Genomic DNA, 23,024 nt, shown 5'->3' with positions numbered 1-23,024 from the left:
GAGAATTCCCCCCATCTATTTAATTAACACATTCATTACCTCACATATTTATCTTTTTATTTTTTGGAGGAGGTGAGAACATTTACGTTCTACTCTCTTAGCAGATTTGAAATACAACATGGTGTTACCAACATAGTCCCTGTATTTTACATTAGATCTTCAGATTTTATTAATCTTACAACTGAAATTTTGTACCCTTTTACCAACCTTTTTATATTTCCCCCACCCCTAGCCCCTGGCAACCACTATTCTACTCTCTGCTTCTATAAGTTTGACAGTTTTTTTTAGATTCCACATGTAAGTGATTCAGTACAGTATTTGTCTTTCTCTTTCTGACTTATTTCACTAAGAATAATATTCTCCAGTCCATCCATGTTGCTGCAAATGGCAGAATTTCCTTCTTCCTTGTGACTGAATAATATTCCTTTGTGTGTATATATATATATATATATATGATATCTTCTTTATCCATTTATCTGTAGATGAACACTTAAGCTGTTTCCATATCTTGGCTACTGTGAATAATGCTGTAATGAACACGGGAGTGAAAATATCTCTTTGATATCCTGTTTTCATTTCTTTTGTATATATACCTAGAAGTGGGATTGCTGGATCATATGGTGGTTCTGTTTTTAATTTTTCGAGGAACCTTCATACAGTTGTCCTCAGTGGTTACACCAATCAGCAGTGCACAAGGGTTCGTTTTTTTCCACATCCTCACCAATACTTGTTATCACTTGTCTGTTTTTTCTTTTTCTTTTTTTTTTTTTGGCCAGGCGGCTTGTGGGATCTCAGTTCCCCGACCAGAGATTGAACCTGGGCCTTCTGCAGTGAAAGCTCAGAGTCCTCACTGCTGGACTGCCAGGGTATTCCCTCTCTTGTCTGTTTTTTTTTAAAATTAATTAATTAATTAAAAAATTGTAGTATAGTTGATTTACAATATTATGTAAGTTTCAGGTATACAAATAGTGGTTCACAATTTTTAAAGATTATACTCTATTTATAGTTATTATAAAATGTAGGCTGTAATCCCTGTGATATATCCTTGTAGCTTATTTAGTTTCTATAGTAGTATGTACCTCTTAATTCCCTAACCCTATTCTGCCCCTCCCCACTTCACCTTTTTTCTTTGTTTCTTTCTTTTTTTTTTATAAATTTATTTTTGGCTGCGTTGGGTCTTCGCTGCTGCCCACGGGCTTTCTCTAGTTGCGGTGAGTGGGGGCTACTCTTCATTGCGGTGTGCAGGCTTCTCATTGCAGTGGCTTCTCTTGCTGTGGAGCACGGGTTCTAGGCGTGTGGGCTTCAGTAGGTGTGGCTCGTGGGCTTAGTTGCTCCACGGCATGTGGGATCTTTCCGGACCAGGGCTCGAACCCATGTCCCCTGCATTGGCAGGCAGATTCTTAACTACTGCGCCACCAGGGAAGTCCCGCCTTTTTTCTTAAAAGTGGAAATTCTCTTTGGATTCTTTCCATTAGCGAAAACAGATACTAATGTAGGTTTTTCGTAAAGGCAAAGTGGCTTATGTAAAAATGAGCTTTCGAAAAGCGGGGCACACCTGTATCTTAATGAGAAGGAACATGTAGCAGGATTGCCTACTTGTCTCTGCTTATTCAGGTCACCAAATATTCCAATGGAAATACTGATCTTTCTCTTTAACGATGAAGCCTGCCTGGTTACCATGGATATCAAAAGGCGTGTATGTAGGTGCGTGTGTGCGTGTGTGCGTGTATGTGTGTGTGTGTGTATCTGAGTTCCATGCAATGTTGGGGTTTGGATGCTTCAGAGAAATGCCTTTCAAACTGTTCATTGGGAACACTTCCACCCACACACTTGATTATGCAATGGCAGGATTTGTGCTTACTTACAACCAGTGAGCTTTTATTTTTTCTAGTGGGAAGATTGGAGTCAGCCCACTTTCAAGTGACTGTCTCCCTTGACAAAGGCTGCTGGGAAGAATTATGAAGCCAAAGATCAAGGAATAAACTCTTCCTTAGGAAGGAGATTTTAATTTGTGAGGGATTTTATTCTATCTCTTCTATTTTGTTCTTTTTCTTCTCTCCTAACTCATTTCCTTCTGTTCGAGTCTAAGTATTATAACCCTGTTTTCAAGTTTTGGTTTTTCATTGGTTTTTAATATAACTGGTGCTCAATAGCCTAGTTATATTTAAAGGTATGTCACTGGAGCCATTTTTTTTTTTTTTTTTTTGGAGCCATTATTTTTTAAAAGCCAGCAGTTTAGCTGTAACATTTGTTTCCAGTTCGGACTTGACATTTGACCGCTCAGCCTTGGCATGAGAGGACTTTCCGGTAAACTAAAAATACATATACTTCTATATTTCTACATATATAAGGCAGTTTTTTAGTTATTACTGTGTTTGAGTGGGGAAAAAAGTCCCACTAACCAGTTAGATGCCTCTTTGTATTGAACAAAGGAATGATTATGGGCTCTGAGCTTCAGAATAGGCTGTAGATTGAAATGACAGTCTCAGGTCATTAACCCATAACATGAATTAAGACCTTTTAGTATTTCAACATAAAAATATATTTGTCTTTTATTAGTTCTTGGGGGCTGAACTGTGGGAAAACAGCCAAGGGTTAGGCATGTTAATTGCTTCTCGTAAGGCTTTTTGCTGTGCTTGCTATGTATTTTGGATCCATAATATGCAAATGTTTCCCATTGTTAATAAATGTTCTCTGCATACATCGTAATAACTCCAGAGGGATTCATTATCGTTATGAATACATATTATGAATAATATCCCAAACTCAGCTGAGTCTTCGTAGGTGAAAATACAACAGAAAGCTATAGATTCTCTAGTTTGTCTGGGCTATCATGAGCTTCCTTTTGCTTATATATTATGTCTTAGACAGTGTAAAAGTACTTAACAAGATGTCTGAGTCTCGTGTAAAGTATTAGAAACTTGGGAAATCTATATTAGGGCTGTCCTTTGTCAGCCCTAGTCTGGTCCCTTACTGTTCATTGGGACTGTGACACAGAGAATGTGAGCAGGGGTAGTTTCTCTTGGAAACATCAAGCAGCTAGTTATATAAAACTCTGTCCCAATCAGTAATGTCCACCTATCTTTAGTCTGGTATTCCTTTTCAGGTTCCCTTTCAGGTGGGGAAGGGATTAAAAAATAGTATTTGAGGGCTTCCCTGGTGGTGCAGTGGTTGAGAGTCCGCCTGCCAATGCAGGGGACATGGGTTCGTGCCTCCGTCCGGGAATATCCCACATGCTGTGAAGCGGCTGGGCCTGTGAGCCATGGCCGCTGAGCCTGCGTGTCCGGAGCCTGTGCTCCGCAATGGGAGAGGCCACAACAGCGAGAGGCCCACGTACTGCAAAAAAAAAAAAAAAAAAAATAGTATTTGAATGTAGTTCTGCCTTAACTTTTTTTCCTTTCCATCTTGGGTATTTCCAGCCTAAAACCTTATTCTCAAAATTGAGCAATATTTCTCCATATTAGGAATGAATTGTCATTTATTTTAAGCGGTAGACTCATCAAAGCAAGGCTCATTTATATTCAGTACAGCTCTTTCACTTAGGTACAAATTAAATTGCTTTTAAGAAGGGCCTTGAACCCTTTTGGATTACTTGGGGCTAGAAAGTGGAATCAAAATACCCTTCTTAGGGCTTCCCTGGTGGCGCAGTGGTTAAGAGTCTGCCTGTCGATGCAGGGGACACGGGTTTGTGTCCCGGTCTGGGAAGATCCCACATGCCGTGGAGCGGCTGGGCCCGTGAGCCATGGCCGCTGAGCCTGCGCGTCCGGAGCCTGTGCTCCGCAACGGGAGAGGCCACAACAGTGAGAGGCCCGCGTACCGCAAAAAAAAAAAAAAACAAAAAACTCTTCTTAGGATGTTGGGAGAAAAGCACTGTTCTGGAGACTGACATTCTTAGGTAGGAGAGAAGGGCATTGGGCTTAATCTTGGGGGTAGGAAGGGCTGTAGAGGCCTAGGAAGACTAGATAAAGGTTTTATGATAAGCACTTGGTCTTTCCTCTGTTGTGTAAAAAGATTATTTCGTGATTTCCTTGCCTGCTGGCAAGTTGGCTGTCTGTATAGGTAGAAGTGTTAGATGGAATATGTTATAGGCTAAATGCATTTCATCTGTTTTATTCCAGTTATAAGTTCTGTGGAACTCCCACTGGATGCAGATGTACAGACCAGTAATCTACTGATAACCTTCTTAAAGTATAGCTCGATTGTCATGCAGGACACCAAAGGTAAGGCATGCTACTTTGGGGACTTAGGAAGCAGGAGGTGGCAGGTAGCTGCTTAGCTAGAGCAAGGAGCAGCATTAATACTTTGAAGCTTTGACAAGATTTACCATTGGGACCTCCTGTGCAAGGTGATGGTCCTGATTACTGGCAAACAGTGATTTCTTATTGCCAGATGACAATTAGATGGTGTTGGGGAAACCTGGAGCTGGAGGGGGAGTGCTCCAAAGTAGAACAGGAAAAAAACTGATCTCTACAAAAACTAGCAAGTCTTCTTAGCAGATTTTGATAAGTAGATGCAGACTCTTGTGTGTGGGAAGTGAGGGGATTAGCATGTTTCAGGGAATTCCCTTTTGAGGACAAGAACTGAAAACATCAGCTCATAGTGAGAATTAGGACTATTGTACAGAGTACGGTAGGAAGAGGTGCGATTCAGAGGGACTGTGCTCTTTAACACTTAAAACAGGAGTGTCAGTACTCATCCCTGAAATGCAGAATGGAAGTGGGAGAGAAATAGGTGTTAGAAAAGTTTGAGTTTATTCTGTCTAGTGTCCTGTTCTTCCTCTGTTGATGATTTTTCTATGATTTTTTTTTTTTTTGCTGTACGTGGGCCTCTCACTGTTGTGGCCTCTCCTGCTGCGGAGCACAGGCTTCAGACGCACAGGCCCAGTGGCCATGGCTCACGGGCCCAGCCGCTCCGCAGCATGTGGGATCCTCCCGGACCGGGGCACGAACCCGTATCCCCTGAGTCGACAGGCGGACTCTCAACCACTGCGCCACCAGGGAAACCCTCTATGATCTTTTAATCGGTGGTAGGGTAGTGGAATAGTTGGGCTAGAAGAAGGGATTGGGAGGAAGCCCAGCAAATTCTGTCCAGTATATACATCTCAGGGTTTTTTTTTTAAAACCTAGTTTTTTCTTTATACCAGATTTATATGTTTACAATTTTTATTTATTTATCTCTATTATATTTTTTATTGTAGTAAAATTTACCATTTTAACTATTTTTAAGTGGCACTAAGTACGATCCCATTGTTATGCAACCATTACTACCATCCATCTTTAGAACTCTTCATCTTGTGAAACTAAAACTGTACCCATTAAAAACTTATTCCCTATTCTTCACATTCTCCCCTTTTCCCAATTCCTGGCAACCACCATTCTGCTTTCTGTTTCTTTGGATTTGACTACCTCATATAAGTGGAATATATCCCCGTTTTAAGTTTCTCTGGAAATGAGCCTTTTATTTCATGCTGACACTGAGGTAGCATTTTTCCTCCAATTTTGTAAATGAAAAAACTCCAGTAAACAGAGAAGCTGAAAGGGTCATACAGTGATCAGTCATATACCCATTAACATTTTGCCATATTTGGTTTATCTCTAAATTTCTGTGTTATTCTTATTTTGGCTGAATAATTTTAAAGTAAGTTGCAGACGTCATTCTACCTTCACACCAGAAGTACTTTGGCATGTATCTCAAAATTAAAGACATTTTCCTAGATATCCATCATTAAGGCTAAGAAAATCAACAATAGTTCTTTTTTTTTTGGCCGTGCCACACGTCTTGCGGGATCTTAGTTCCCCGACCAAGGATTGAACCTGGGCCACCGCAGTGAAAACACTGAGTCCTAACCACTGGCCCACCAGGGAATTCCCAACAGTAATTCTCTAATATCATGTAATAGTCCATATTTAGTTTTTCCCAATTGTCCCCAGAATGTTTTCCATAACAGATAGTTGTTTTTTTTCTTTTAAATAAATAAATATATTTATTTATTTATTTTTTATTTTTGGCTGTGTTGGGTCTTCGTTGCTGTGCGCCGGCTTTCTCTAGTTGCAGTGAGCGGGGCTACTCTATGTTGCGGTGCGTGGGCTTCTCATTGCAGTGGCTTGTCTTGTTGCGGAGCATGGGCTCTAGGCGCACAGGCTTCAGTAGTTGTGGCATATGGGCTCAGTAGTTGTGGCTCACAGGCTCTAGAGCTCAGGCTCAGTAGTTGTGGCACATGGGCTTAGTTGCTCCGAGGCATGTGGGATCTTCCCCGACCAGGGCTTGAACCCGTGTCCCCTGCAGTGGAAGGCAGATTCTTAACCACTGTGCCACCAGGGAAGCCCATAACCCAATAGCTTTTAAACTACACTAGCATTTTATTTTATTTATTTTATTTTTATTTTTTCATTTTTAATAAATAGTTTATTTATCCAACAGTTTCAACCCTGATATTGAAGACTGTTGCAGAGTTTTGTTTTTTTTTAATAAATTTTTAATTTATTTTTGACTGTGTTGGGTCTTCATTGCTACACATGGGCTTTTCTCTAGTTGTGGCAAGCAGGGGCTGCTTTTCATTGTGGTGTGCACGGGCTTCTCATTGTGGTGGCTTCTCTTGTTGCGGAGCACGGGCTCTAGGTGTGCAGGCTTCAGTAGTTGTGGCTCGCAGGTTCTACAGTGCAGGCTCAGTAGTTGTGGTGCACGGGCTTAGTTGCTCCGTGGCATGTGGGATCTTCCCGGACCAGGGCTCGAACCCATGTCCCCTGCATTGGCAGGTGGATTCTTAACCACTGTGCCACCAGGGAATTCCCGGTGGTGTGATTAAACTTGGTTTTTATTGTTCTTTTTTTGTACTTTTCTGAATTAAAAAAATGTTTATAATGAAATATGCCTTATTTTTGTTTTCAGTAACAATTTCTTTTAAGTGGAGAGATAGCTGCAGGCTTTTCTACAAGAGTTGCTTATCAGCTTAAGGGGAAGGGGAGGATAGTGCCAGAGAAACTCTGGCCAGGAATAGGTAGAAGAGTCTTATGAATCTAATTTTGCAGGCAAAGGCATTTCTCTTCTGGCCTAGGGGCTCTGCTGTAAGCTACTGGGAATGTCAGGTAGGAGCATCATCATTACTCTTTTGCACTGCCTATCACTGAGGAGAAGCAAATGTATTTCTTTGACCACACCCTCATTATGCCTTCTGATTGTCAGGTTTTAGTTGATAGATTCCATCTTTGAGGAAGTAACAGGTTAATGTCAGGGTGTGTACTGTTAGCTAACTTCTACAGCACTGTAATCCGTTAATAGATCTCTCCAGAATGAACTTTAGTCTGGGTCCCGTCAAAGCTAATTTGAAACATCATAAGCCATTTTTCTGGTTTGGATATGCTGGTATGACCTTTTTTTCTTTTTTAAAAATATTTATTTCTTTATTTATCTGGCTTTGTCAGGTCTTAGTTGTGGCATGTGAGATATTTGTGTCGGCACGCGGGCTTCTCTCTAGTTGTGGTGCATGGGCTCTCTAGTTGTGGAGTGCGGGCTTAGTAGTTGCCACTCATGGGCTTAGTTGCCCTGTGGCATGTGGGATCTTAGTTCCCTGACCAGGGATCAAACCCCAGTCCTCTGCATTGGAAGGTGGATTCTTAACCACTGGACCACCAGGGAGTCCCAATGACCCTCTTTTTACCTCCATTTCACCCCTTCACCCACAAAGATCCTGGAAAGTAAAGAAGTTTTGATGGTTCTGGTAATTGGCAGTGATGGAGTAGCTCTTTCTGGGTCATTTGTTTGGGCTTAGAGCCCTGTTACTGAGGTTGCCTTCTTTTTTTTTTTTTTTTTTTGCTGTACGCGGGCCTCTCACTGTTGTGGCCTCTCCTGTTGCGGAGCACAGGCTCTGGACGGTCAGGCTCAGGGGCCATGGCTCACGAGCCCAGCCGCTCCGCGGCATGTGGGATCCCCCCGGACCGGGGCACGAACCCGTGTCCCCTGCATTGGCAGGCGGACTCTCAACCACTGCACCACCAGGGTAACCCTGCCTTCTTTTTTAATAACAAGAATGTGAGTTCTGGGAGACCACAGACCTTTGTTTAGTTCAGTGCTATGTCTCTATTGCCTAGCACAGTGCCTGCCACATAGTAGGTACTAAATAAATATTTTAGAGTGAATAGCTTTGGCAGGAAGAAAAATGATCAGCTTATGGGCATAAGTAGTGTTCACAGTGCAAGGAGAAGCATGAGCTTGACCCTAGTCTCCAGTTAATTTCTTTCTGATTCATAGCCAGTTTGCTATGAACAGTTATAAAACTTTTCTAGATTTTGTGGTAGATGGGTAAAGGTGGTGGTGCTTTTAGCTAGTGGATGAGGAGGGGTGGGAAAGGGAATAGGTCTGATTATTCAGAAGCAAAGGGCTGATATGGAAACAAAGGGCATAGCCCTGACTTGGGCCATGGTATTAGTGACCATTACAATAATTGGATGGTTCTCAGGAAGATGGTTAGCTATCCATCAGACTACCAGAATACTTAGGAAAAAAATCTTATGGGGGAATTCTTTTGCCTAGAAGAAAAGCAAGGATTACTCTAGTAGAACCTTGATTTTCATTCATGAATTTTGTGGGGAGAGAAAGTGTGAATGTTTTTTTTGATGATACACATCTTTATTCTCTATAGAAACATGGTCGGGATGATTTAGAGAGAAGGGTTTATTTTTTCTTTTCAGATGAGCACCGGCTTCACAGCGGCAAACTCTGTCTGATTATCCTTACGTGTATTGCAGAGGTAGGTCTCACGAGCCTTCTGGTATTAGCGAATCTCTTAACAAAGTGCTGTCTCTTTCTGCGCTTCTTCCAAGTTCCTGTCCCCTGACTTTTAGAGTCCCAAAGTTTAGGAGAGAAAATCTTCCCACTTTGTATTATCTCCTCCACTAGAATGTAAGCACCACTAGAATGTAAGCAATAGGAGGTACTTTGTCTTCTTCACCAGTGTATTCTTAGCATCTGGCACATAGTAGGCTCAGTATTTACTGCATGACCTAATAATGAATTGTGATGTGATAACTGCTATAACTGGAATATTCTAGTTCTTTTTTTATTTTATTTTTTTAAGATTCTAGTTCTTCAGAGTTTGAAACTCTGAAGAGAGTTATACCTCTTCAGAGAAAACAGTCCTGCCCTTTTGAAACTGTTCATGTTGGGTCTTTTGCATTTAGCAAAATGAAAAAAGGAGCTCAGGTTTCTGTGGGGACAGGTGGAGACAAAAGCCGAAGAGGGGCATTGGAAACTGAGTCAAGTGGGCTGATTGCAGTTTGATGAAGAACAAGAACCCGAGGGGAAAAAAGAAGAGATGCTTGGGCTTTGTAAGGAGACACTTTTGGTTGGATTAATTAGGCCTGAACTCACCCTAGATCTTGGTGGCAACACAGGTATGGCAGAAATTGAGTCAATTTAGAGCTAAATTTGTAGTTTCAGACTCTTCCTTCACTTACTCCTTACTCTGATCTTTTCTCTCCTAAGAAAAACAATTAAGGCGTGGTCCATGTGGAACAGAGATCTCTCTCAGTCTTTCCATTTTTATGTTCTTGGTGAAAAGATGACCTGCTTTTCACCAGGTTAGGGGTAGCTGGTTATAGAAGAGCTGCTTATTAGCAGTGGAACTGGTGTAATTGCTTTTCAAAAATCTTTCTAAGAAAATCTTCAAAGGAGTTGTTTTTCACAAATGGTAACAGTTCCTAGGAATTGGAGTCTGTAGGCACATCAGATCTTCAGAAGAGATGTTGGGAAAGGGCCAAGGGATGTTTATTACTGATTCATGGTGAGAGGTTTTTGATTTTATATCAGTCTTCAGCAAAGCCAGGGAGAGACGGGGTCTTACCTACTGCCATGTTGCCTGTGTAAGCAGCTTTCTCTTGCTATGCCAAGCCCGTTCCCGGCGGAGTGCAGACCTTTTTTCTTAATCGTAGATCCTCATGTGGGGCCTGCACATGTATCCTGCAATCCCTATGAAAACATTCAAGCTGTCACAAACAGAGCAGGCTCCTTGGGCAGATGGGAAGGAAGAGAGAATAGGAAAACACATGCCTCTCAGCATTTGCCTCAAGTGCCTGTGCCTTAATTTTTATTGTTCGTAATTTGCTTAGAGACTTTTGGCCAGTTAGAGACACACTGGGAAATTACACCCAAGTGAAATCTCATGGCTTAAGTGGGGCTTGACATAAAGGCTCTAGGCTCATCCCATTACTCTCTAACTGGTCCTTGAAAGGAGTTCTTTAAGTCCTACAAATCCTTGGGCTTTAAGATGATAGATTATAGACAGATTATAAACTGAGTGTCTTAAGTATAGCACTCATTCCTTACTTTTAATCTGTTTTTATTTTTATTAGGATCAGTATGCCAATGCATTTTTGCATGATGACAACATGAATTTTCGAGTAAACTTACATAGAATGGTAAGTGTGACTTTTGCTTCTTGTTTTTTCTTAGAGGAATTTTTCTGCCAACACAAAATTGATCCTACTAGAACAAGTGTGAGTGGAAATTTATGCTAAAGGGCTCTTGCTTAACTGCTGTTCAGAAGACCCATACTGGTTGTTGGGATTTTTTGTGTGTGTCATGGAGGTGTTACCTGCTCAAGAGAGGGTGGAAAGATCCATAATCATATACCCATGGCAGTAATATTAGAATGTATCAGGGGACTTCCCTGGCAGTCCAGTGGTTAAGACTCTGCAGTTCCTCTGCAGGGGGCATGGGTTTGATCCCTGGTCGGGGAACTAAGATCCCACATGCCACCCAACGTGGCCAAAAACAAACAAACAAACAAACAAAAAACAAAAAGGGACTTCCCTGGTGGCACAGTGGTTAAGAATCCGCCTGCCAGTGCACGCGACATGGGTTTGATCCCTGGTCCGGGAAGATCCCACATGCCACGGAGCAACTAAGCCTGTGCGTCACAACTGCTGAGCTCGTGTGCCACAGCTAATGAAGCCTGCGTGCCTAGAGCCCATGCTCCACAACAAGAGAAGCCACCCCAATGAGAAGCACGCGTACCTCAACGAAGGGTAGCCCCTGCTTGCAGCAAGTAGAGGAAGCCCGCACACAGCAGCGAAGACCCAACGCAGCCAAAAGTAAATAAGTAAAATAAATAAATTTAAAAACAAACAAAAAAACCCCTCAAAAGTATATCTTGACTAGAGATATACTTTTATACAAGTATATACGAGATAGAATGTATCAGTAATGTAGATTTCAACAAGGAGATGGGCCTAAGCCTTTTGCTTTCAAAATGTAGTACGATCTTTGATTGGTTGATGCTAGATCCTGCTTTGATTTATTCATCTGAGAGGTGGGGGAAATAAGAGTATGAAGGATCAGGGAATTTCCTAAAACTTGGAGGTATGTTCAGAAATATCACATTGAGGTTTATATTAAAACTTTCTTAAAAAAAACTATTTTTTTTAAACTGCTACTGTTGCTGCCTTTACACAGTCACATTTTCTTTTTTGAAAAATAAATTTCTTTTTATTTATTTATTGGCTGTGCTGGGTCTTCGTTGCTGCGCACGGGCTTTCTCTAGTTGCGGTGAGCGGGGACTACTCTTTGTTGCGGTGTGCGGGCTTCTCACTGTGGTGCCCTCTCTTGTTGCGGAGCACGGGCTCTAGGCACGCGGGCTTCAGTAGTTGTGGCACACAGGCTCAGTAGTTGTGGCTCACGGGCTCTAGAGCGCAGGCTCAGTAGTTGTGGTGCACGGGCTTAGTAGCTCCGCGGCATGTGGGATCTTCCCGGACCAGGGCTTGAACCCGTGTCCCCTGCATTGGCAGGCAGATTCTTAACCACTGCACCACCAGGGAAGCCCCCAGTAGTGATTTTATTTGCATGAAAAACATGATGGTAAGCCATTGGATGTTAGTTCAGATGTCTACTAGTTTCATTTCTTTTTTATGTGAAGCCTATGAGACACAGGAAGAAGGCAGCAGACAAGAACCTTCCCTGCCGTCCTTTGGTATGTGCAGTACTGGGTGAGTATCATCAAAATTGGCATGTTTCTGGGCCAGCGATAGGTTTTCATGATTAAGATGAGGGATAGATCCTGGTTGATGTGTGCTTCCTCCTCAGAGAAGAAGTTACTGGTTATGTTTCTTCCCTGGCCTAAGAAACCATGTTTCTTTTTGAGTTTGGTAAAGCAATCCCAAGGAGTATAATGCTCAATTAAAGGGTGCTCTTGTTCAAAGAAAAAGATCTTTGTAGGGAGACAAATGTCTAAGTCTAACCTTGATACATGATTTAAATTTGTAAACTGTCTTACACTTGATCAAATTCTTCCCTCCCTTTCTTGGTCCAAATTGTGTGTCAGCTGGCCAGGAGGCTTGAAGTTCAAGGTTCAGACATATAAAACTTCCTCTGAGTAAATTAAGCTGAGAGGAGGCTGACAGAGCTGACAGCTAAGGGGCTGTATTGTAGGTAATTTAATCTGCCCAGAATTCTACATTTTCCTCAGGTAAATGATCTGAACTCTTAATTCCATTTCACCTGGGTATTCAGCCCTACCTCCTAAATCTACTTGATTTTAGAAACAATAATTAAGGCTATATAATATTAAGCCTCTATTGACCCAAAGCTCCTCAGACCATTTCAGTCAATACCTGTCAAACTGAGTGTGATAGGAAGACGAGATAGACTGACATAGCTTTAGAGTTTGAGTCTGGTTACACGGATGTGATCCATAGTTTTTTTCTCTGCTTGCCTCATCACTTGGTTCTCAGAATGTGATTTCCTTCTGGCATTTTGCATTAGTGTCATGGTATGAAGTATCTGTACAATGAAATCTCCCTTGTATCTGAGTTTATTGGCAGGTCAAAGTATCCTTCTGGAAGTAGGAGAGAGCTAATTTTCTTTTTACCTTACAAGTGGCAGGTGGTGAAAGTGTTGCAAAAAGTGCCTTATATAAAATAAAGTGCACTGAGAAGGTTTTTTTCCCAGCCCAAAGGCAAGCAATGAATTTCATTCTGATTGATGTAATTTTTCTTTTTTTCCCATTCAGACTTGATGGTAGAGTTTATTGTAACACACATGATGAAGGAGTTTCCTATGGATCTCTATGTGTAAGTACCGTGGTTCATTTAATGTGTGCAAATCTGTTTTATAGAATGGAGTGATGGGAAGTTTAATAGTCACAAAATTTTTATGTACACTTCAGGAAAAGCACATTTATGTGTGGAGAAGTGTCAGGGAGTGTTTTATGGCCTGTTTTATACATTTTTCCAGAAGGGGGGAAAAGTACAAACTATGTATCTTCATTATCACTTTTAGGCACACTGCATGAAGAACAGGGCTGATGTGTTGAAGCAGTGATCATAGCTGACTCCTGTATCCAAGGATATGGAATACTAGCAGACCACTTAGTCATCCCTGGGCTTTGGCATCAAAGGAGTCAGCAGTATTTAAAAGATATGGAAAGGCCAGAGGGATAGATCTTTTGGTTCATTCTTAGCCTACATTGTACTAGCCACATAGTCAGAACTCTGCTAGCTAGGCAGATTATCTATATAGTGGCCAGGCTGGGAGATTCCTGCCTCCTGAGGAGATCTGATTGTCTGTCACAATTCTTTACAACCAGTATAACTAGAGATGACTGAAAATCTTCATATTATAATAAAGTTTAAGCCTTTAGGCTTTCTCTCTTCTTTGGTATTTCAGCATTCTTCTTATCATCAGTGCCTAACAGCTGTGCCATGTTAGTGTGATCTCAAATATATGTATTATCTTTATTCCTTAAAATGCATCTGAATTCAATCTGACAACAGAATTAGTACCTCCACTTTTTTGAGTAAGAGGAAGTTTGGTGCACAGCAAGCTTAGTGTACCTCATTCCAATGCTAGGCCTGGGATCTAGGGAGATATGAAAGATTTTACTCTGACTAGAGTAGATCTCCAGCTTTTTAGACTGTTTGTAGGCTACATATTTTTGGTTTCCTAGATATGAAATAATGATACAAATTTTACTTTTAGGTAAGTAGGTTGTGGTTTGCATTTTTCCATATCTTTTGGGTGTTTAAAAGTTAGTCTGAAAAAAAAAAAAAAGTTAGTCTGATCCTTTATTTCAACTCAAAGACCATGAAAAGCTGCTTTTTTTTTTTATAACACTTACCAGATGAGTTTTCTGCTTGTTTTAGATAGGATCGCTGAACATCAGTACCTCAGGGATCAGATTTGTTTTGCTACAGATTATATTTTTAGCTTGTTTATCTAATGTTCTAGTTCTAGGATATGCTCTTTATGTTGTAGTATATTATTATAGTCTTAGTTTTCTCATTTTCCAGGCAAGGAAACTGAGGCTCTGGAGGTTGGGTTGTTCTGTTAGTAAGCACCATTGCCTGGACTTGAACCCAAAGTTTCTTACAGTAAATCCTAAGCTGTTCCCACCCCTTCTCAGGTGTATTATCTATTGCTATGTAACAAACTACTTCAAAACATAGGGGTTTAAAACAAACATTTACTACCTCATAGTTTTTGTGGCTCAGAAATCCTAGCAGCTTAGCTGGGTAGTTTGGGCATAGGGTTTGGCAGAGGCTGCAGTTAGTGTGTTAGCTTTACTGGGGCTCTACTGGGCTGTACTGGGGCTGGAGAATTGCTTCCAAGCTCACTTACATGGTTGTTGGTAAATCTCAGTTCCTTGCCATGTGGGCCTCTCCATAGGGTTGCTTGACATGGCAGCTGGCTTTCTTCAAAGCAAGTAATCCAAGAGAGAAAGAGAAGAGTGAGAGCCCAGGATGGAAGCTATAATGCCTTTTATAACTTAATCTCAAATGACATGCCATTTCTGTTGGTCATACAGACCAAGCCTAATACAATGTGGGAGGAGACTCCATAAGGTTGTGAATGCCAGGAGGTGGGGACCATTGGGGGCCATCTTGCAGGCCGGCTACCACAGTTACCTACCTAGTTGAGTTGCATCACCAAGATTCAAACTCAAGTCTGTCTGACCCCAGAGGCTGTACTCTTTCTTAACTACTACTATGATAAATGACAAAGGAAAGATTTGTACAGGGTGACTAATGCTCACTGGGGCATCAAAGGGGGCTGTGTTTGACCTGAGTTATGAAGAAACAATAGGAGTTTTCTATGCAGAGGAGTAGGGGAGGGACATCCCAAGCAGGGGACCAGCATGTTCAAAAGCTTGGAGACTTGAAAGTGTGGCATGTTTGGAGAATAGAAAGTAATTCAGGAGGATTAGAGTGTAGGGTACATGGAGGAAGGATAAGAGAGTAGAAAAAATGTTACCTGATTTAAGTGGATGATGGGTGTAACAGTTGAAGATGAGGATGGCATGATAAGACTGTGTATTCAGTACTTAGAGTTACGGTATGTCACTGTCCACCCAAACCCTCACATCTCAGCCAGTGAACCTGATCTACACTAAATATTTTAACTCCCTCTCCCCAGTAGTTCCTGCCTTTTTTTGTTTTGCCTTGCTTTCTCAGTTCTTTTTCCACCTGCTTCCTAATTGAATGTCCTGAGGTTAGGGAAGATGGAGAAGATAACAAGCTGACAGAGCCTGGGCAGAAGTTCCTACCCTCAGGCTGAATTCACTTTCTTCATTACTACCCATGGGCATATTTCCATATCTCCCTCCCCCAACTTCCAGTCTTCTTTCCAGTTTTTGACATTTGGAGCATCAAGTCCTTTTTAGGTGAACTTATCTGCTCCGAGCTGGGCATCAGGCCAGCTTGCTGCTCTCACTTCTCATTATGTACTGCTTTTCAGCAACATACAGCGCAATGAGAAATTGAAAGCAAAATGAATTTCTACCATTTCAGATAAGTGTATAATCTTCCTGGTGAAATATGAAGAAATATGGAGCATGGAAACACTTAATACTCAAGTCAGAATCTGTGTCAGAAACGAAATAGTCTCATATCTGTGTATGAATGCTGTAGGTAAAGTAATAATGGGGGGAGGTGCTTATACAAAAAAAAAAGAGAGAAAAGTCTTGCCTGGAGCAGTAAGAGGTAGGAAAACCCAACAAATGAATTTCTTCTTCTGGATGTCTACTCTGTGATTCTTGCCGCCACTTCCACTGCTGGCCCAGGATTTGGGAGTTAGGGGAAATAGTCTCTGGGGAGAGTAAACTCTCCTTTAAGTTACTCTTACATGGAAAACTTGGACTCCTTCTAATCAGGGATTCTCTGTGGGTAGAGACTTCAGTGGACCCCACAAGAAGATTTCAGGTTCAAATGGAACTGTCTTGTGTTGAAATAGGAAACCACTACATGCATAAAAGAAACACCCTAAGCAGTCAGCTTAGAGTCATTCAGCCAGTATATATATATTTTATATATATATATATATATTTAAATATATATTTTAAATTATTTATTTATTTGGCTGTGCTGGGTCTTAGTTGCCACATGTGGGATCTTCGTTGCAGCATGCGGGATCTTTAGTTGCGGCATGTGGGATCTTTTAGTTGCAGCATGTGGGATCTAGTTCCCTGACCAGGGATTGAACCCAGGCCACCTGCATTGGAAGCATGGAGTCTTGACCACTGGACCACCAGGGAAGTCCCCAGAACTGAATTTTTAATTTAACTTTTAATGTAAATAAAATTTACATTTTATTTAAAATTTAATTTATATTAAAAACAAATTTAAATAGATCTAAAGACTTAAGGTCTTTAATTTTATGTTTTTGCATCCTATGTCTGCAATTTCGAATGGAGTAGTCTAATTTTGGTCTAGTGGTGCATCCTTCCTCTCAGGAAAGACACTCAAGGGAATGGTATCAGTAGTGCCTAATTGAATATTGACCTATATGTGGTTATAGCTCCCTTTTCCTAGTGATAGGGGGAATTAGCACAAGCAGTGTGTGTGGGATGGGGAGGGGGGATTTTTTTTTTAACACCTTTATTGGAGTATAATTGCTTTACAATGATGTATGGTTTCTGCTTTATAACAAAGTGAATCAGCTATACATATACATATATCTCCATATGTCTTCCCTCTTATGTCTCCCTCCCATCCTCCCTATCCCACCCCTCTAGGTGGTCACAAAGCACCGAGCTGATCTCCTTGTGCTATGCGGCTGCTTCCCACTAGCTATCTGTTTTACATTTGGTAGTGTGTATATGTCCATGCCACTCTCTCACTTCGTCCCAGCTTACCCTTCCCCCTTCCCAGGTCCTCACATCCATTCTCTACGTCTGTGTCTTTATTCCTGTCCTGCCCCTAGGTTCATCAGAACCAGTTTGTTTTTTTTTTTTTTAGATTCCATATATATGTGTTAGCATACGGTATTTGTTTTTCTCTTTCTGACTTACTTCACTCTGTATGACAAACTCTAGGGTCCATCCACCTCACTACAAATAACTCAATTTCGTTTCTTTTTCTGGCTGAGTAATATTCCATTGTATATATGTGCCACATCTTCTTTATCCATTCATCTGTTGATGGACACTTAGGTTGCCTCCATGTCCTGGCTATTGTAAATAGAGCTGCAGTGAACATTGTGGTGCATGACTCTTTTTTGAATTATGGTTTTCTCAGGGTATATGCCCAGTAGTGGGATTGCTATGTCATATGGTAGTTCTATTTTTAGTTGTTGTTTTTTTTTTGCCGTACGCGGGCCTCTCGCTGTTGTGGCCTCTCCCGTTGCGGAGCACAGGCTGCGGATGCGCAGGCTCAGTGGCCATGGCTCATGGGCCCAGCCTCTCCGCGGCATGTGGGATCTTCCCAGACCAGGGCACGAACCCATGTTCCCTGCATCGGCAGGCGGACTCTCAACCACTGCGCCACCAGGGAAGCCCTATTTTTAGTTTTTTAAGGAACCTCCATACTGTTCTCCATAGTGGCTGTATCAATTTACATTCCCACCAACAGTGTAAGAGGTTTCCCTTTTTGGGCAGGGGGGATTTATCTACCAGAAAGCTGCAGGTAGAAGTTCATTTCTTTCCCATGTGTACAGATTCATATCCAGTGTCTTTTGTGGCCTTAGCAAAAGCTGCCTCATTAAAGAAAGGGTATCTGTGGTGAGTTGCACCATATTTTTAGGCTTATTCCAGTTTTTCTCTTTTTCTCTTACAGGCGCTGCATTCAGGTAGTACATAAACTACTTTGCTATCAGAAGAAGTGTAGAGTACGCCTGCATTATACCTGGCGGGAGCTCTGGTCAGGTAACTTTCTCTTTTGAATTCATCCTCTTTTCCTATATCTTTTTTTTTTTTTTAACAAATTTATTTATTTATTTGTGGCTGCACTGGGTCTTCGTCATTGCACATGGGCTTTCTCTAGTTGCGGCGAGCGGGCTTCTCATTGCAGTGGCTTCTCTTGTTGCAGATCACAGGCTCTAGGCGCGTGGGCTTCTGTAGTTGTGGCATGCGGGCTCAGTAGTTGTGGCTCATGGGCCCTAGAGCGCAGGCTCAGTAGTTGTGGCGCACGGGCTTAGTTGCTCTGAAGCATGTGGGATCTTCCCAGACCAGGGCTCAAACCCGTGTCCCCTGCATTGGCAGGTGGATTCCTAACCACTGTACCACCAGGGAAGCCCCTTCCTATATCTTTTATGAACCCCTAGGCCTGGGCACAAGCTGAATTTTTTTAAAAAACTTTTTAGTTTGTTTAGGATGCTTCTATTTTCAGCTCTTCTTTTTGTCATTTCAGCCTTGTTCTAATTCAAACCTGGCCATGTCACATACCATTATTTCATACTTTCTGTCTTGTTCCTTCTCCTCCCTGTAATTTTTGTCAGCTGGTAGAAACAAATATTTGAGTTCCATTGATTCTTCCAATGGGGAGTCAGTACAAACTTGGATTCTCCCTTGGTTCCATTTGGTAGCAGCATATGGACTATAGGGAGGCTTCTGTGTGTTTCCTCAGGATGAGTAATCTCAGGAGGAATGTCTTAGGGAGAGGAGGTGGGGAGGGGGTGGAGAGATGGGGGGAATCCTGTTCTTTGTGTTATATCTGGCATTATTACTGTTTACAGACAGTGTCAATTTTACCACTCCTCCTGTGCCAGAGACAAAAACAGCAAATTAGTGTTTACTTTTGTCTTTGTATCCATTTGGTAGCTCAGTAAAGTCACTCCACCCCTGTAGGAGGGAAGTGGCTCTTCTCTAAGGGTACAATTAATGCTGGCTTGCTACCCATTTCTTTTGTGCAACTAAATTGGAGGTTTCAGAAAAGCAGAGGAGACATTTTTCCTGAGGCATTTGCTTGCTGATAGGTCCTGTGGCTTTTGTGACCTGATGGTACAATAAAGTCTTCTCCAGATGATTATAGTGGTAAATTGTTGCCCCACCCTTGGGAGAGCTTCTCTGTATTCTGAGCAGACAAGGGTGTGTTAGTGTCAGAGGCTTTATGAGAAATGGGTCAGTAACCCCACACCCTCCCATGGAATTCATCTCACTTGTTGTGACACATGGTTTCCTCCCAACCCAATTTGGCTTTCTAAATTTAGTCCTTCATAATGTAAAGTAGAGATCTTTAATTAATGGATTAGCAAGTTTTTTGCAGTTACTGCCTATGGTGGTGAAGGGGGAGTAGGAGAATAACAGTAAGTGGCAATAGTGGCATTTTGATATTTTAGGAGAAGAGTATGATTATGTGAGAGTTTGAAATTGAGGGAATGTCAGAAGAGCTAAAGAGAGATCAAAAGAGATTGAAATGACTAAAGTTAGTAGAATTTCTTAGGTCAGAACAGTGCTTTTTAATATTAAGGACTATTTGGTTGCCTATGGATAGTTGTATGATTATTAGGTTCTAAAAATTTAGGATTAAAGAGAAAACAAAAATGATGCAAATCTCTGGATATTGGTATAATTGTAGGACTTATAGCAAGTACAAATGGTTTATGTCTATAACTGGGATGAAGTTATGCATTGTACTAAAGAGTTGGTGGTAGTTATTATTTCTGCCTGCCTTTGATCCTCTTCTGGTTTTATTTTCTATTTAATTCTATTTTCTTTTCTTTCTATGCTAGCCACCCTGTCTCTGGCCCCTGGGATCTCTCTGACTTTTCTCCTATCCTCTTCATCTGTTGTCCTCTTCCTCATTGTCCTGTCGTTGCCTTTTCCATTGCATTCTCCCATTCACTCTGGTCTGTCTCCCTGGGGCCCAGGGCTTTCCATTATTCTCCTACCACCACCTTGCATTCTGTCCTTTGTGCTATTGTTGTCATACATTTTACTTTTACATATGTCATGAACCCCAAGATACATTTCTGTCATTTTTATTTAAAGAGGCAATTATCTTTTAAAGAGATAAAAAAGTGTCTTTTATATTTATCTTTTCTGGATCTTAGCATTCACTAACCTAGCTAGAAAACTATGAGGCAAGAGACCATTCTTTATCCTACGTTGGTCAGTTGACTTTATTTCTTTGAGTACTTTATGTCGTGTTCAGCTCTGTGTATAATTATTTGCTATCTTGGGACTTCCCTGGCAGTCCAGTGGTTACGACTTTGCCTTCCAATGAAGGGAGTGCGGGTTCGATCCCTGGTTGGGGAGCTAAGATCCCACATGCCTCCGAGCCAAAAAACCAAAACATAAAAAAAAACAAAACCTAAAACATTAAAAAAAAAACAGAAGCAACATTGTAACAAATTCAGTAAAGACTTAAAAAAAAATTATTTGCCACCTCAAGACTGACTGATTGGCATTCTAAGGCCCTTGATACTTTGAGAAGAGGTGTATATGAGTGTCATTGATGAGAGTTGGATGGCTGCTTTTTCCTAAGGCATAGGCATTTGTACTAGAGTTCTTTGCCAAGTGAGGTTAGCTCCTTTTCCTACGTAGACTGGGTGAGCCCTCCTGGAACCTGTCTCCCTGTGTTCATACATGGAGTATATACAGTGAGATGCAGAGCAGCAGGTGTTAAGGAAAGCTGCAAAATACTAGGCTACATCTGATGCATCAGAGCCTATAGTAATGTATAATATTGCAGTCAGTGAATATAAATGTGGCTGTGGAGGACCCACCCACTCCTTGGCTGGTACTGCCCCTCATATGTTGGCTTGCCCGTGTTTTCACTCTTTCTTTGCCTTCTAGACTTATGGATTTGAGGGAGGTGTGTGAAACTCATCATGGCAAATACGCTTATGCGTACAGATGCTTGCCCATACATGTGCTGCAAACATTAGTTGAATTATACTTATAAATAAAACTGGTAGGGCATGTGTTGTTAGATAAGACACACGGGAGACCTAGGGTGTCTAGGAAGCAGTGGACTGGGGTGCAGATGCCTTTTGTTATTTGGAATGGGGGCGTTTAGTCTCACTGCACTTTGAGTGGTGATTTTTATTCTTATACTGTTTGACTACAGTAGCTCTTTGTTATTGGGGAGGTAGCCAGAGGTCCCCCTCCAAATTCCCATATGGAATTCTCAGGCTTGGTTTTATGGATGAGGAGGAGCCAGCTGTATTAGTTGGGGGTTTAATCCTGCCTGATATGTTGGTTTTATAGATATAATCCGTGACCTACTCCCTGCTGCCACTGTCTATTTATATGATGCCTGTCACCATGGTATCTGAGTACGTGCAGAAATATATTTAGACTAACCTCAACTTGAATATAGAAAGGAAGAAGTCTTGCCTTTCTCATTGCCCTATTTTCAGCAGTCACTATTTTCCACCAAGTTAAGGAAAGTTCAAAAGCTCTTCTCTGACCTCTAGGCTACCCAGATCTCCTATTTTGAGTAAAAGGTTAGGTTTTAAAACTCTCCTCTGATAAGACAGGAGAGTTGAGTCAGATAACTGAGTTTTAGGGTAAGATCCTAGTGAAATAGTTCTTTACCTTGGAGAATGTAATGAAAGATATGATCTTTGCATCCAGAAAAATGTCCATTTGCACATACATATTTTGCATATAATTTCAGAGAGTTCATGGACCTTCTTCTGAAGCCCATCCATGTTCCCATGTTAAGAATCCTGTCTTAATTTTAGGTTCCATGGCCTCCCAATTCTGTTTTCACAGAACATCTTAGTACTTGGTTAAATAGTTTTTCTTTATTTACTGACTGTGCTGCATTCCTCCTGGGAACTTTAGCTTAGTATTTTCTCTCAACTTCTGGAGGCTAAAGACCTTGTTAGTCACTATGTTTTGTTTCCTACACAGGAAACAAACACACTATGTGTGTTTCCTATACATTCCTGCAGAACTTTGGGCTTCTATTTGAGCATATCACATTGTTTTGCTAGGTTTGCATATGTCTGTACAATGATTTGCTTAAATATCTATCTTTCCTCTTAAAAAAAATTCCTGGAGGGCAGGGCCTGTGTTTTAATCATTGTTTTATTCCTAGCACACTACTTGGCTTGTAATAGGGGCTCAGAAGACATTTGAATGAATAAATGAATGGATGCATGGGTATGTAGAATTTCCATTAATGATGAATCAGCATTCTCTTAAAGCAGCACAATGTTGTGTTTGGACCTCAAAAAAAAATTAGGATATTTGTTGTCATGTATCTTTTTCTTTCTTTTTAACATCTTTATTGGAGTATAATTGCTTTACAATGTTATGTCAGTTTCTGCTGTATAACGAAGTGAATCAGCTCTATGTATACATATATCCCCATATCTCCTCCCTCTTGCATCTCCCTCCCACCCTCCCTATTTCACCCCTCTAGGTGGTCACAAAGCACAGAGCTGATCTCCCTGTGCTATGCAGCTGCTTCCCACTAGCTATCTATCTTACATTTGGTAGTGTGTATATGTCAGTGCTACTCTCTCACTTCTTCCCACCTTTTGTGGGTTTTTTTTTTTTTTTGCGGTACGCGGGCCTCTCACTGTTGTGGCCTCTCCCGTTGCGGAGCACAGGCTCCGGACGCGCAGGCCCAGCGGCCATGGCTCATGGGCCCAGCCGCTCTGAAGCATGTGGGATCTTCCCGGACTGGGGCACGAACCCATGTACCCTTCACTGGCAGGTGGACTCTCAACCACTGCGCCACCAGGGAAGCCCCTTCCCACCTTTTTATTTGAGTTGTTGTTGTAAAAGGGAGCAGTGATAATTTCTCTTTCCTTTGTCTCTTTCTTCCTTACCTACAGATAGATGGATTGCTTTTAACCAAGTGAAA

General features: G+C 41.5%; 1 protein-coding gene across 2 annotated transcripts in view; it reads left to right on the top strand.

Moving 5' to 3' along the window:
* The window catches only part of ARMH3 (armadillo like helical domain containing 3), a 170,410-nt gene that overhangs the window by 41,872 nt on the left and 105,514 nt on the right, over nt 1–23,024 (top strand). For both annotated transcript variants that reach the window (XM_082673335.1, XM_082673334.1), the window contains exons 15-20: nt 4,119–4,220; nt 8,688–8,746; nt 10,347–10,412; nt 11,909–11,978; nt 13,001–13,061; nt 18,039–18,127. In XM_082673335.1, the coding sequence (XP_082529461.1) occupies nt 4,119–4,220; nt 8,688–8,746; nt 10,347–10,412; nt 11,909–11,978; nt 13,001–13,061; nt 18,039–18,127 (447 nt within the window). The remainder of the gene's footprint in view (nt 1–4,118; nt 4,221–8,687; nt 8,747–10,346; nt 10,413–11,908; nt 11,979–13,000; nt 13,062–18,038; nt 18,128–23,024) is intronic.

Source organism: Grampus griseus (genome assembly GCF_964374135.1).
Source record: "Grampus griseus genome assembly, chromosome: 16".
Classification (NCBI taxonomy): Eukaryota; Metazoa; Chordata; class Mammalia; order Artiodactyla; family Delphinidae; genus Grampus; species Grampus griseus.
The sequence above is the reverse complement of the archived record's forward strand: the minus strand, read 5'-3'. Positions and strand labels throughout refer to the sequence as shown.